This window comes from Poecile atricapillus, chromosome 2 (assembly GCF_030490865.1).
Source record: "Poecile atricapillus isolate bPoeAtr1 chromosome 2, bPoeAtr1.hap1, whole genome shotgun sequence".
Classification (NCBI taxonomy): Eukaryota; Metazoa; Chordata; class Aves; order Passeriformes; family Paridae; genus Poecile; species Poecile atricapillus.
This window is the reverse complement of record NC_081250.1, coordinates 55,505,353-55,521,637: the sequence shown is the minus strand read 5'-3', so window position 1 is coordinate 55,521,637 and position 16,285 is coordinate 55,505,353. Positions and strand designations below refer to the sequence as shown.

At 42.1% G+C, this 16,285-nt stretch overlaps 1 protein-coding gene across 1 annotated transcript in view; it reads right to left on the bottom strand.

Annotated features, from left to right (window-relative positions):
* Nucleotides 1–1,238: 1,238 nt before the first annotated feature.
* Nucleotides 1,239–16,285, bottom strand: part of ITPRID1 (ITPR interacting domain containing 1) — a 47,822-nt gene continuing 32,775 nt past the window's right edge. The window contains 10 exon segments of the mRNA XM_058831103.1: nt 1,239–1,458; nt 2,346–2,456; nt 4,012–4,053; nt 4,055–4,142; nt 5,286–5,450; nt 5,453–5,602; nt 5,605–5,977; nt 5,979–6,167; nt 8,002–8,249; nt 8,665–8,742. Coding sequence (XP_058687086.1) covers nt 1,239–1,458; nt 2,346–2,456; nt 4,012–4,053; nt 4,055–4,142; nt 5,286–5,450; nt 5,453–5,602; nt 5,605–5,977; nt 5,979–6,167; nt 8,002–8,249; nt 8,665–8,742 — 1,664 coding nt within the window.

Below are 16,285 nucleotides of genomic sequence, written 5' to 3'. Positions count from 1 at the left end.
ATAGAAAAATACATAGCACCTCTTTTAAAAACATCCTTTAAAAATTCCTGCTTTTCTGCTCACCCATCTTGTGGCAAATGAAACTGCTGGGATAAGAAATTTCAATAATCCAATGTTTCATTCATTTGCTTCTGTCATATACCATGCCTTTCAAGATAAAGGCCATAACTACTAAAAACAAAATCCATTAGTCTGACATCCATCAGTCTTTTCCTTCTGTTGAATCATTGCTTTAAAAATTTTGGAAAGATTTCTTCATTCAGAAAAAAAAAAAAAAAAAAAAGGAAAAAAATGCTATTTTCTTTGTATGTTGAAAGAATGACCAATACCAGACTTAAAAAGAAATGGGTGCAAAACATAAGACAACATTATCTTAAATATTTCAGTTCCTTGTTCCTCACTGTCTGTGGCTGAGGAACTTGATTTGATTAACACTGATAACATCAGTGTTAATATCAATATAAATCAATATAGCAGTATAATGAAGGGAATAATTTAACACTAATTTTTCATTTAAGAGAATGATAAATCCTTTATAAGTTGGGACACTTGTTTAGATAGAAGACACCATTAATTCATAAGGCAGCTGTTTACTATATTTTCTAGGTTTATATAATATTTTTAAAATCAGGCAAAATGTTTTATGGTTACATTGTGAGATATATGCTTATTTGGAATTTCTTCAGAAAAACAGCAAATCTCCCAATTCACTGCCTTTACTGCCCTTGTAAAATTGGTTAATTAGGTCTAAAATCTGAAGCCAAAAATTACTAATTTCACCAGGAGAGAAAGTTAATTACTCAAATTACTCAAACAAAAATTGCCTTCAAGGTTCAAGTAAACCAAATACAGTCCATGTATTTGTATGTTCTTCTCTCTGGAGCATCTAGATCATTGCCAGAGCATACTGAGAAATACCAAGGCAGCTCCAGTCTCAGTTCTGCCTGTGTTGTCTATGCAGACTGAAAGTGCACTGAAACACTGACTTAATCCCTTCAGATAAATACATGACTTAGAAGGAAGAAGTCCTGAGCTAGACAGTGACAATGAGACAGAGAATACTAAAATTGTACTGCAGATCAATGATCTCTTCCACTTAAACCTTGATGCTGAAACTGAAACTTCTTACATAGTATATCAATGTCTTAAACTTCATTTTTCTTGTGGATGTCCTTTTATTTCCTTATCACTGGTGGAGAGCTTCCGTGGGGCAGGCTCAGATGAATTTGGATCAAGTACTATCCTGGTATCTCTGTGGGACAGAGAAAGCCTGTTGCTGTCATGGTTTTTCTAGGAGCTCTTTTGTGCATTATTTTTGAGGACCCACTTCAAGGATGCACAGCATCAGCAGCATCTGGAAATACTTGTTTATTCTGGGCTTTTCTTTCTTCCTTTCAGTCAGAGAGTTTGAGCTCAGAAAACAGATGGGATTGTTCTGCTAGTAATTGGTCCAGCTGCTGCAAAGAAAATAGAAGGAAAAGCATATTGCAATCATAAAAATATAATAAAAGGAATCAAACAAGATACACAAGAGTATATGAAGCATGCCTGCTTCTGCTTAGTCTGAAGAAGACATGCAATATTTGGCTACTGAGATGCTGTCATAAAAAGGAGGCGAAAACCCTAAAGGACATTTTATATCAACAGATCTAATTGCCTAAGGGATCATTTGCAATCAGACTTCAGTCTGTGGCCAATGCAATCTTGTCTGGAACTTCTTACAATCACAGACTGTGGGAGTTGGAGTTGTTTGGCCTAGAGAAGACTGAGAGGGGATCTAATCAATAAATACAAATATATCATAGAAGGGTGTCAAGAGGATGGTGCCAGACTGTTTTCAGTGGAGCTCAGCAACAGGACAAGGAGGAAAGGCTATAGAGTAAAACACAAGGAGTTCCAACTCAATATGAGGAAACCATACCTATTCTGCAATGCTGAGACCTCCTAACCCAAGCTTGTCAGAAAAGAATCAAAAGAGAAATCCCATAATCAACATTTCTTTACTCTTCCTTATCAAATTGAGAGACAATCCAGAAAAGCATCAGGCTAGTAACCATTTCCCAAAAATTTTGTAGGCTGTGTGTCACCTTTTTTCTAGAAATCAAGGAGAGGGTAGGATACAGACCCTTTTATGAATACTTCACTTTTCCTGGGTAGTTGAGTTCAAGTAGCATAGCCAAAGAGAAAAAAGGTCAAGTATGTAAACTGTAAGTCTTGTGTTTAAAAATCCTCCTCTTGGCTCTGAAAGGGTTTTCAGATGTACCTCCAGAGTTAGCATCGAACACTGAATAACAGGACATTCAGTTCTTCCCACATGACCCAAAGCAGTGGTTGTGTAACATAGCATAAGGATGCTCTCTCTGACCTGACACATTGAATCGTTCTGCTGAAATTCCAGCTCTGCAACCTCCTGACCAATGGCTTGCTGTAAGAACTGCAGATGTCTTCTTTCCTTCCTGTAGGGACAGCAGTGAAAGCACATTGGAGTAAGCAGCAAACACCCTCCATTTTCATAGCCCCAGCATAATGTCTGTATCTTCCTCTGTTGCAGTCTTGTTTTTATTAATGATGACAGGATACCTGACAAAATCATGAATTAGAGACCTTGTCTGCTTGATTCTCATTTGTTTTATTATCCCAGTCACAAAATTTAAAATGTAGTTGCAGAGCCATTTTGAGTATGCTAGATCTATTGTTTGCAAACAGAGATGGGCCGGTGGGAGATGTGGTTGGAGCCCGTCTGGAGCACAGTGATCATGAAATTACAGAGTCTTCAATATTTGGTGAAACAAGGAGCATCAATAAAACTTCCACATTGAACTTACAGAGGGCAGACTTTGGCCTATTCAAGACACTTATCCAGAGAGTTTCTTGTGAAGCAGAGACTCCTTAAAAACAAAGGAATCCAGGCAGGATGGGCATACTTCAAACAAATCTTGAAGGCACAGGAACAGACTGTCCCTATGTGCCAAAAGATGAGCTGAGTACTGTGTCAGTTCTGGGTCCCTCAATTTATGAAGGATGTCAAGATGCTTGAATGCATCCAGAGGAGGGCAGCAAGGCTGGTGAAGGGTCTGGAACATAAGCCCTTTGAGGAACGGCTGAGGGACCTGGGGTAGTTTAGCTTGGAATAAAGGAGACTGAAAGGCGACTTTATCACTCTACAGCTCTCTCAAAGGAGACAGTAGGCAGACGAGGGTTGGTCTCTTCTCCCAGGCAACCACTGACAGAATGAGAGGACACAGTCTTAAGCTGCACCTGGGGAAGTTTAGGTCAGACAGCAAGAAAAGGTTCTTCACTGAAATAGCAATTGGGCACTGGAATTCCCAGGAGGTGGTGGAGTCACAGTCCCTGGACATGTTTATTAAAACGAATGGGCATGACACTCAGTGCCATGGTTTAGTTGATGAGGAGGTGTTAAGTCATAGGTTGGACTTGATGATCTCAAAGGTCTTTTCCAACATAGCTTATTCTGTGATTCTGAGTACAGGCAGGTTTATCATTTCTGATTTGTGACAAGCACAAAGACTGTATAAATGCCCTACTTCTATGCAACTCCAGGCTGGAAACCCCTAGTAGCTTTTTTTATAAACCTGTGGCTTCTTGGCAATCACTGTGAACTTGCACTGAATCCATGAAGAACTAGTTTAAATTTTCCTGCCTTTTCACTGCATTGATCATGAGCACTAATTACATGGCCTGAACCCATTGACCTAGGACACTATGCTCCAGCTTACAGATATCTGTTGCTGCATTCTTAATGCTATTAGAACATGGTTTCTGTGTGCTAAAAATCTAGCCCAAATTTATGTAGCAGTATTCCCCTTCAAAATGCTCATGTTTAAGCACCTTGAATGATGTGGAGAGAAGCTGGACTTCCTCTGAGCAAAAATCACATCACAAAACATTTCTCCTCCACTTGTGGGACATCCACAGCTGTACCTCACTGACCAGAAGTCATGCAGTAACACAATGACATCTTTGGATTTAGGTGTGTTTGGCTGTCATTACCTTTCTTCATCTGACATACCACCAGAAAACAGTGTCTGCTGTTAGGTGCTGTTCAATCTCTTTTAGCTTCTCCTGGAAGTGCTGGCAGGAGCTCTTCATCACTTCTATTTCATGAAGGATACACTACACAAAAAACCAAAAAGACATCCCACTTTACCATGTTTGTTTGAGCACTTCCATGCTGAGTGCATTTAAAGCTGACAGCCTAAATGGAATGTGTCCTCTTACGCTCACAAGAAGATCTCTCTGAGCAGCTGCTGTGAAAATTTAGATGGCACCTCATGGGAGTTTGCTCTGGGTGCATCACTAACATCCCAGTCACCCAGTTACTGCAAGATAATCAACAAAGAAGCATATTTTCTAAAATACTGTCCAAAGAAAAGACATTGCAGATTTATATATTCAATGACAAGCAGCTTAAAATTCACCAGTTTCACTTTCTGGAACTTTTATCTAATCATTTGCTTCCCCAATTTCTACAACAGTTCAAGTTTCATTTTCTTTGAAGAGAAAATAGAAGAGGAAAAATGGAAATGCCTGAAAACTAGCAGGTGGTGATGCTGCTCCTTCCACGCTTACCAGGATAAAAACTCACTCCTGATTCCCTTCCTTGCTTTCATCCCTATCACACCCTGAGTCTTTCACAACTTTGGAGAATACTCAGCATCTCTGAACAAAGAAATAAAATATCTGATGACTTTTTACTATTGGTATTTTTATTGGAATAATTAATCTTACTGGGACTTTAGATTTTATACAAGCTTCTTATTCTACCAAGTAAAATAGCTTGAAGTTCTGAGAATCAACAATTCATTTTGATTCACAGCAGTTTGGCTTATGGTATGTATCTGAATGTCCACAATTAGTCTTGAATAAGCAGTCAGTAATATAACTTAAATGAGTTTTATTTTGTTCAAAGGATTATACTACATCATGTAACCTCTCATTTTCTGCAAACCAGTAAGTTACTTACTGAGCTGATTCACTGAAACTCGTTCTCATTTCTCAGCTCTTCATTTGACTGTAAACTTTACCTCCCAGTTGATGGTTAACCATTTTAACATTGAACTGACGTATATAAGTTACTAAAAGAAGCAGCCTAACAAAACTGACGGTACACAGATATGTTTGATGTTTTTTCCCAGAAGGGAGTGCTTCTTTCCCTATCCATTTTCTCAGCTATTTTCCAAAGATAAGGAAGCAAGCACTGGGAGAGAGGAAAGGAAAAGGCAGCTTGTAAGTGTCAACTGTCCACATAGATGAAGAAACCTCATGGGTGCAAGATTATGCATTGTGAGCCTTTAGGAGCACCAGCATTTTCAACAGCTACAGTACAGTTGTGGCATGGTTGGAGCAGCAGTCCTCAGGGCATTGAGGAGAGACTGCCATGGGGAAATTCCACAGGCAGCAGTGCTGGCAGCAGCAGCAGCAGCAGTGACAGAAGGGATAGCTTTTGTGCCAGAGGTGTCACCCCAGTAGTGTGACCTGTATTTAAGCATGTTGTCAACAGAGACTGATTTTGTCAGGTGTTTATGGAGTGGACAAAGAAATTGAGGCCACCTGAATTTCCTGGCAGGGATATCAGTTTGGTTGAAAGCTTTGTGGTCTGCTTCACACCGTCCTTTGAAGCCCCTGGATCTGACTATATGAGAGGACCACACTCAGAACAGTTTGCTAAGATGTTGGAGAAGACCACAGGATCATCCCTAGAAAAGTTTCCACTGAGAGGAATACTTTAGTATACTCTGCTCTCTACTCTAGACATAAACTCCAGCCCTAAAGACAGTGAAACAGTAACGGATTTCAGAGGAGAAGAAGCTGTTTAATCATTTTGGACAATGTTTTCCTGACTGGATTTTTTAGCACCTAACATCTCCACTATGATACCAGCCTCTTGATCTTCAGATGAACTTAATCCAGGCCTTTCCACTGGGCAGCAGGGAGGCCTCCAAGAAACTTGCACAGAAGGAGCTTGAAGAAGAATTGCTTCTACTTTGTGCTGCTGAGCCCCATTGCAGAGTTTTTGGAAGCCCCGTTCTGGGGGGGAATCTTGTATTTTTTGTATCGCCATCCATTTTGCAGAACCTCAGCCCTTTTGTTGTCTCATTCACTGCAAGTGAGGTGTTATTTTTGCTTCCCATTTCTGTATCATAGCACTGTTCTTTAATATTTCATGTTGTCACATTCCACTGAGGGGAATTGAGAGGAGTCCTTCTAGAATTAGATGGTCAGGAATGAAATTAAGCCAAACAAGGAAATGTATCTGAGAACTGTTTGTTGGTAGCAAAAGACAAAAGGAAAAAGGAGTTGCCCAAATGAAAGAGGGCGAGAAAAGGCAGGAAAGAAGGAAGGAAAATGGAAAAGGATTGGGGGAGAAGGGAGAGAGAGGGAAGAGACAGAAAGAGATGGGAGCGTTACCACCAGCAGATCAGGGAGAGCCATCAGCATCCATGTGATGGGGTGGGGTGGATGGGCTGGCTCTTAAGGAGCTGCATGGCTTTTGGAGAGTCACGGCTTCACAGGCACAGCTCCCTTGGCCACAGGCAGCCAGACACAGAGTGAATGGGTGCTTGGACTGGAGGTCCAGGATTGCAGCAAAGATTGTAGTGATGGGCTGGATTGGGGTGGCAGCGTTGAATGTGGGTGGCTCAGGCAGGGACACGGGGCAAAGCGAGAGGGTCAGGGACAGGGAGGCAGGATAGGCACGAGGACGGGCAAGAACTAGTGAGGGCAGGAGAGCCAAAAGGCGGGCTGGGGCCAGGGCAAAGGAGGGAGCCACCCAGCAAGGGCACAACGGCGAGCCCCAAACAAACCAAGTCTCAAAAGCCCCTACTCACAAAGCCCCAAAAAGCAAAAGGCATAAGACCTGAAAGCCCCCACAGCTCGTGGTGCAGTTACTTTTTATGCCCTCTGGCTCTTCCCAAAGTATGTCTGCTGGCAGGAGACCTTTGGCCCAGTCCAATGTCCCACTGTAGTCCACTGGTGGAGACCTCTCACCATCTGATTGGAGAGCCTCTCTGGAGGGTCCTGCTAACTGCCTGTCCAATGTGAAGTGTTGCCAAAATTTCCCCAGAGACAAGGCTTCTTCTGGTTGCCTCCTGCACCTGGCACATGTGCACCCCTCCTCCACATACTTCTGACAACCAGTTTTGGGACTTATATATTGGCCATATGGTACCAGTAAGGGTGAGTGAGTCTTTCTGACCACTCCCTGGTTCTCCTGTTCACAAATCATTTCATGGAGGAGGGCCCCAGAGTCCCGGTTGGTGCAGTATTGTTGATGATGCACTGTTGTAATAGTGATCAGTACCTGTTGTTCTTTCAGCCTCTGTGGGACTCCACAGCAGAAGAGTCCTCAGGGAGACCAGGCAAATTATTCAGCTGTCTAATTTCCTCTGCCTCCACAGCAACTATCCCAAAATCTCTATGATACCCTCTTGGGTCCATGAAGTACCCTTTCCTGAGTTAATCTATGCCAAGGATTCACAGGGTCTCTGGACCAATCAGAATTGGGGTGATTTTGTCGTTCATTCCCAATCAGCCTCACCTCAGGTTCCAGTACTCTCAGCTGTTGGGATCCCCCCATCACCCCAGAAACAGAGACAGATTCTGCCCCTACAGATCTTGATGGCATCAGGGTACATTGTGTGCCATGAAAATTAAAGCCTTACTTGCTTTTGGGTCTGATGTGCCAGGCCATGGGATCCACACAGTCCAATAGATCCAATTGTGTCTTTCTCCTAGCTGGCTGAAGACAGGGCCCCTTGCAGTTCTTGTCATAGAACTCATTGCTCATTTCTTGTAAATATGAACTGCAAAGGGGAAAGGGATCCCTTCAAGAGGGTCAGAAATAATTCAATCCTTCCATTCTGAATAGAATGAATAGACATTCATTTCCTTCTGTCTAAGGACTTGTCCACTGGAAAATGGAATGGCATTTATCCTTGAAGAATTTCCTGTGGTGGTTACCCTTTCTCTCAACTCACATACCTGTGCTTCTAGGGCAGAGATGGGTGTTGTTCCATCCCACTTTCTCATGTCCTCTCTGTGGTCATGCAGGTAAAACTGCTGGTTGTCTGATGGTGTATACCCCTCTTTCCACCACAGGGGTACCTGCTCCCAATAGCAGAGACACCAGTCCATATTGGCAGGGACATGGGACATTTTCTCTCTAGCTTGTTCAAGTCTTTCAAATCTGTCTGTGGTCTTGTAGAGTCTTTTCACAGCCAAGATGCAGGCTGGTAGGGAGAAAAAGAGATGATCTTCATATTGTCAAAGTTGGGTAATCACTTGAAGCAGTGCTTCTTCTCCTTCTTTCATTGACATCAATGTCAATGACTTGGTATATGACAATAGTGCACTCCATAAAAATTTCTGCCACTTCTGGATTTCATAAACTGGACCTGATCTGGATCTACAGTGGACTGCTTGTTATTTGAATCCCTACAGATTTCCTCCAGCACAGCCAGTTCTCTCAGGTACTGCATACCTTTCTCCATGGCCTTCCACCTACTTGGGTACACTATTAGCTCATCCTTAAGAGAATACCTTTCCTTCATGCTTGACAGGAGTCACTTCCAGAGGCTGAGAGTTTCTGTCCTCTTTCCAAACCTATTGCCAATGCCTGCATCCCACAAGAGGGATCTCAGTTACTTGGTTCCATTACCATCTGCTGAGACAAAGGAGAAAGTGGTACATGGCACTGCAGTCCTGATGGTTGTGCAGCACTTCCTGAAACAAAGGAGAAAATAGAAAATGTTACCTGCAGCCCAATGGTCATGTGGATTTTCCTGAGACAAGGGAGAAAATGGTGGACATTGCCACAGCCCAATGACAACATGCAGCCTTCCGAGATAAAGGAGAGAATGGCAAACACCACTGCAGCCACTCCCTCTTTTCCCCTGAGCCCAAGACAATGAAAAACAATAATAAACAAACCCACAGGCTGGACTCTCTGTGCCACACTGACCGCTCTACTTTGCCTGGACTACACTGACCACACCTGGACTGCACCGACTACGCTACTCTATTCATCACTTGGCTCCCTCAGGATGAAAAAGGAGCAAATAAATGGTCATTCTTCTGCTGCATTTTGGCCTTTTCATCCACATGAAGCCCTGCCTCCCAGAGATTATGCGAGCTGGGTAGAATAAACAACCTAGACATGCCCGCACTGTCTAGGCTTCACCCCTCACATGGCAAATGTGAGAAAATTAACTCTGTCCCAACCAAAACTGGGACAATACATTAACAGGGTTTTAAACTGTAATTTGGATTTATTCAATCAGAGAAAATCACACAATCTATTTGTAGACAGCAACTATTAATTGATATTGCTGAAAATTTCCTGTCTTTTAGGTGCTCTCAAAACTCATCCTTGCAGTTTCCCACAAATAGCATCATGGTTCAGCTTCTTCCCTATGGAGATTGCTTCACAGAGTCTCTAAATTTTGTTTAAAGATATTTCAATTACCCTTTGCACATTAGCTAGATGTTTTTCCAGTGTGTTGGTCTGATCTATAGTTTTCCATATATGAAAATGAAGAACAAAATCCTAGGAAAAATTTCAAAAAGCTGAAATGTTTCTGCTGCTGCAGCTCTCAAGTACTCAACTTTATCCTACAATCATAGCTGTATCCTACAATCATAATTGTTATGATTGCAGGATAAAGTTGAAGATTTAAAAGCCTTCAGGCTTTAAAGTTTGCAGAGTTAAAAGACCACATTATCTACTTTCATAGTGTTCTAAGGTGCCTGTTTTTCTCCTGAGACATGCAGAGTACCAAAGCAGGCTACCTCAACTTTAACAAGGCTTTTAACACTGCCTCTGACAATACCCTCATAGATAAACTCAGGAGTGTGGACTGGAAGAGTGGACAGCAAGGTGGATTGAGAACTGCCTGAATGGCACATCCAGAGGGACAAAATCCATAGAAGAGGGTCTAGCTGGCGGTTTGTCACTACCGGTGTCTGCCAAGGGTCATTATTTGGTCCACAATTGTTTCACTTGTTCATCAGTGAAACAATTCACTTGGGGGGAGGGGTGGATGCCTCCTCAGCAAGTTCACTGACAACACAAAGCTGGAGGAGTGGCCAATATCCAAGAGTGTTGTGCTGACATTCAGAAGGATCTTAAGAGGTTGGAGAGAAGAGCAGAGAAGAACTGTCTGAAGTTCAACAAAGACAAATGCAGAGTCCTGCACCAGTAAGGCTGGAGGCCAAACTGCTGGAAAGCAGCTCTGTGGAGAAGGACCTGTGGGTCCTGGTGAACAACAAGCTGTCCATGAGCCAGCAGTGAGCCCCTGTGGCCAAGAAGACCGATGGTCTCCTCGGGTGCATTAGGAAGAGCATTGCCAGCAGGTGGAGGGAGGTGATCCTGACCCTCTACACAGCCTGGTGAGGCACATCTGGAGTGCTGTGTGCAGTTCTGGGCCCCTCAGGACATGAGAGACATGGAGCTCCTGGAGTACGTTCAGCAGAGGACAACAAAGGGTTGTGGCTCTTCTGCCTTGAGAAGATGACTGAGAAGGGACCTCCTCAATGTATGTAAGTATAGGAAGGGAGGGTGTCAAGAGGAGGGAGCCAGGCTCTTCTCAATGGTACCAAACAATAAGGCCAGTGACAGCAGTCAAAAACATGAGAAAGTTCCACCTGAATTTAATGAAGAACTTCTTAACTGTGCAGATGACCATACAGTGGAACAGATTGCCAAGAGAAAATGTGAAGTCTCCCCCTCTGGAGATACTCAAGAATTGTCTGGATGCAATTCTGTCAGTGTGCTCTGGGATGACCCTCCTTGAGCAGGGAGTTGGACCTGATGACTGTACTACTGGTCTTTTCCAATCTCATTCATTCTGTGATTCTGTGAAAGTAAGGGCTCTTTAAATGATTATATGTTTCTCTGACTCTGTAACATTTTATTCAAAGCCAAGCAGTATTGCCTTGATTTCAATGAAGTCCAAATTTAAAAAAACACATCATCAAAATTTATATCTGCCTCCAAATGAGGTAAAAAGTTGTGAAGAGATATCTACAGTGCTCTCACTAGGACTTCAAACTTAATGACATGCTTCCTGGAAAAACAAAACTGAGGGCTGCATTGTGAAGGCAGACTGTGGCTGTGATTAGATTAAACGTGACAGCTTTCTCAACTTGAGGCAGTTAACTCTAAACTTATGTAAATGTCGTTTGGTTTAATGTCTGTATACAGGAGCCAAGAAAAATTTTCATAATGGCTGTCAACATTTGTGTACCTGTAAACTGTGCTTTAGTTGAGCAGTGGACCAAGCTATTGTTTCATTTCCTCGTAGTGTCCCATATAGCAATTAAATGAGACTGTCAATTAGACCATGCTTGATCCTGTCCTGAGGAGGAATAGAGTTTCCCTCCTTGGAAAATTTTCACTAATGTTAATAGCTCACCAATGGTAAAAGTCAATTTTTTCTTGGCAGTTTCTAATAACCAGCAAGGATTCCTATAGCCCAGGTTTTTGTTAGGAGATTGACTCTTCAGGGGCTCAAAGAGGGTTCTGCTAGGCCTCATAAGTTTCCGAAAATATCCAGACTGAATGTTTGTAGTGGTTTTCCCTGAATGAACAAGCTTCTAAAGCCTCTTCAGCAGTGGTCAAGGCCACCTTTAGGGACATCACTTATTCACAGAAACTATTACTCATGTTTAAATTAATTTAAACCATCTAGTAATTGGAATACTGTCTCTAGAAGTTGGGCAAAAAGGTGGAGAAGGGAGAGGGGGAGGTCAGCCAAATCAGCATAGTTTATTTCAACATTTTTAAACTATCTCACCTTTCTCTTTCAAATAAGGTTTTTTAACCTTTTTTTTTTTTTTTTTTTCCCCAGAAACCACTATTTTTTTTAATTTGAAGACTAGTTTTGATGAATTAAAGACCTAGAAATGAAACAACGCATTTTCAACACAACATTAATATAGGAGGTAATATAATGGCTGGTCTTTATTGGAGACCCCCAAGGGGCAGATATGGAAAAGCACCCAACCCACATGGAGTGAATACAGCTTTATAAGTTTAACAAATTAGCATAATTGACAAGAATCCCCAATTAGAAGCACAGGTGATGAAGTAATTCCCTCCTTTTGGTTCCACCTCTTCTGTTGCTCCCCTTTAGACAGGAACTAAACTTTGTTTACGAAAATGTGTCTCAAAGAGCTGGTTTCAATCTTGGCTCCCAGGAAGAACCAAGATAGGATAGGGGCCATGGACCCCCTGGGGCTTGGAGTCTTTGGGATATGTTTTGTCTTTCTGCCTGTCTGGGTAGGAAAAGCACCGGAGCTAGCTAGGAGCTATATAACTATACAACTATAGTCTACAGATGTACAAATATATGAAGAAAATATAAAAGCAAAAATAATTTTGGCAATGGTATGAAAAAGAAAAGGGAAGGGGTTAAATCACCAACATTAAGAAAAATGGGCTTTCATTTCTAGTCTGCCCAAACTGCACTTTTTCCCTCAGTTCAGCCACCAAACCAAAAAATCCATTATTTGGGTAGTTCTACTGAGTTCTCCTAATGTGTGGAGACACTCAGGTCTGTAGAGATTCTGCAAATACGTGCAGAGAATTGCACCAAGGAAAGACAAAACATGTTTGGAGAAGAAGTAGATAGTAGAAGTAGTCCAGTATTCAACCATGAATTAAAAACTCTAAGTCTGGATCTCTTGCGGAGAATACATATGGCTATGTTGGAAAGGGGAAACCTGAGAATTGCCCCTGAAGATCTTGGTGAGGTAAACCTCAGCTCTTCACCGAAGAACTGGGATAATTTAGCTCCTGCATCCCATTTATCTTCTGCCTGAATTTCAAATAAAAATAGCTTGAAGGAAATTACTAATCAGGTTTCTGCTTCAGATCATATGAGTAAGTACATGCCTTCCAAATCAAAGGTGCCCCAACTTTCTAGCCCTTTTAATCAATCCAATTTCATTAAGAAACTTTTCCTCTCTCTATATTCACATATATTCACATTCAGTAACTTTCTGAAATTATAGGGCTTCTAGGTTCAATTATAGGGCTTCTAGGTTCAATTAATGAAAAGAATATTTCCTAATTAGTAATAATTGTTGAAGTTAAGTTCTGCTTTCTCCTGAAGACTCCACAGATGGTTTTCTGTGCAGCTGGATGCAAACAACATAACCTCTTTCCAGTCTTCAGTCTGGAAAATACTTGCAAACTGCAGAAGATGTCCTGAGAGCTGCTACACTGTTTCTAAATACTAGCACATTTTTTGCATGTCTCTTGAATCACATTAACATCGATGAATGTATATCAATATCAGTCTTTGTTTTCTACATCATTTGAGTATATGGGAAAGAATAGGAACAAACACTACAAATTCAAGAACAAATTCGAACTTTAAATTCACAAATTAAAATCGGAACTGCTCTTATGGAGTCTGAAGAAAGGGAAAAGAAGCAAATACAGACAATTGAAGCTAGGACAGGTGACCTGGGACGAGTATAGAGATTAAGTACAATTGAGTAAGGATAAGGTGAAGAAGGCCAAAGCTAAGCTTAACTGCATCAGTGAAGAGATGCAAAGAATAACAGGAAGAGCTTCTACAGGAATGTTAGCCAGAAAAAGAAGAACAATGAAGGTGTACACAGCAATCCCCCTGCCAATAAACAATGCTGGAAAACTGATAAAGGATGAGAAGGCCGAGATACTCTCTCTTTCCACATCTCCCAAGTGGATGGACAGTAGGATGGGGATTGGGAGAGCAAAGTCCCTCTCACTGTAAAAAAGATCAGCTTCATGACCATCTGAGGAAGCTGAAAGTATGTAAGTCTATGGGACTGTGCTGGTGTATCTGTTTCCCCCTAGGCTAAGATTGGAAAAATGTTTGCTAACCCTCGGCTTCGAACAGTACCTGGGCTGAGCTCTTCTTGAGCTTGTCAGAACTGTCTGCTCTCAGGAACTTGTGCTGTCTAATGAGCTCCTGGGGTTTTTTTAATCAACAGCCTTAGAAACTTTTTGCAATCTTTCAAAGAAAGTTTCTGACCTGAAGTGTGTCCAGGATGAAACATTGTTATGACTAAAGCCCACCCTCTTGCAGCCCAATAAACAGCAGTCCAATATGAGATGTTTGAGCTTTCCCGGACTGCAGCAGCTGTGACCAGCAAAGTCCCTCCGAAAACTCCTCAGAGCCAGCAAACTCACAAGTCTGTTGTACTTGGAGGATCGCCAAGCAATGACTGATCCCGGGCTGCTCCCATACTTAACCCTTTGCCTGCTGAGAAGATGCAAAGACATCTGAAGTGAGTATTTCACTACCTGAAAGGGAAATTTTTAACAGGTACCTTGTAGAAACTCTTTTTGTCTGTGTGCATGCGAGTGTGCATATGCTATACCAAATGTGGGAGAAATGCTGCTTTCCAAGATTCCTAAGTACTTTAGGTTTATAAGTTAGGCCTTAAGTAGGTTACTGTTGTGATGTAATAAACCCTATATGAATCATTCACTAAATGGTTTAACTGAAGCTAAAAATTAAATACTCCTTAAGTGCTGTTAAGCTTAAATTAAATGTTGGTACCTTTAAGTGCTGTTAAGTGCCATTGCACCTTTAGGCTGTATTCCTTTTTATCCTTACCCTTTCTATTGTTTTATCTCCTCTTCCCTTCTCTCCCCACACCTCCACATAGATAATTTTGGGATTATTTTGGTTTAGATTAATTGACTTTGGATTTTTGCTTGATTTTCCTTGGTATGCCTTAACCATCTAGTAAGTAGTACAGTGAACCTGGCTAATGAACTTTGTCGTGCTGTCACTTTTATATTAAACATGTTTTTACTGATACTTTTGCCAGTGACTCTTTTAGAGACTTGAAACATTCATGAAGAGATACATCCTAGAGGCCTGAGAGAATTGGCTGATGTAGTTGCCAAGGCACTCTCTATGATATTTGAAAAGTCATGTCAGTCAGGTGAAGTCCCAAGTGACTAGAAAAGGGGAAACATTGTACCCAACTTTAAAAAGGGTAGAAAGGATAACACTGGTAACTACTGACCTGTCAGCCTCACTTCTGTGCCTGGGAAGATCATGGAATAGATCCTTGCAGAAGCCATACTAATGTACATGGAGGACAGGTGATTTGAGACAACTAGAATGGCTTCACTAAGGAAAAGTCCTGCCTCACCAACTTAATGTCCTTCTGTGATGGAATGACTACATCAGTAGAAGAGGGAAAGGTTAAAGATGTCACCTATCTGGACTTCTATAAAGCCTTTGACACTGCCACAACATCCTTCTCCCTAGATTGGAGAGAGATGTTTTGATTAATGTACTATTATATAAATAAGAAATTGCTTGGATGGTCATATCCAGAGGGTAGTGGTCAATGGCTCAGAGTCCCAATGGAAATCAGTGACAAGTGGTGTATTGCAGCAGGTATTGGGACCTGTGTTATTTGATATCTTCATTAATGACATGGACAAAGAGATCAAGAGCACCCTTAGAAAATTTGCAGATGACACCAAGATGAGTCTTGTGGCTGCCGTATCTGAAGGATGGGATGCCATCCAGAGGGACCTGGACAAGCTCGAGAATTTGGCCCATAGGATTCTCATGAGGTTTAACAAGACCAAATGCAAGGTCCTGCCTCTGGGTTGAGGCAACCCCCGGTATCAATGCAGGCTTGGGAATGAACAGACTGAGAGCAGCCCTGCCAAGAAAGGGGTACTGGTGAATGAGAGGCTGGACATGATCCAGCAAAGTGTGCCTGAAGCCGAGAAAGCCAAATGTGTCCTGGGCTGCATCAAATGAAATGTGGTCAACAGAGCGAGGGAGGTGGTTCTGCCCCTCTGCTCTGCTCTGCTGAGACCCCACCCCACCTGGAGTGCTGCATACAGCTCTGGAGTACCCAGCACAGGAAGGACATCAACTTGTTGGACTATGTCCAGAGACACTAAAATCATTAGAGGGACGGAGCACTTCTCCTATGAGGAAAAGTGGAGATAATTTGCTTTGTTCAGCTCAAAGAAGAGAAGGCTTGAGAGTGACCTAATTGTGGCCTTCAGGTACCTGAAGGGACCCTACAAAAAAGATGCAGAGGCACTTCTAACTGCATGTAGCGACAGGATAAGGGAGAATGACTTCAAACTGATAGAGAGTAGGATTAGATTAGATATTAGGAAAACATTCTTTACTGTGAGGTTGGTGAGGCACTGGAACACTTGGAAGTGTTCCAGACTAGGCTGGACAGAGCTCTGAACAAGCTACTCTACTGAAAGCTGTCCCTCTCCATG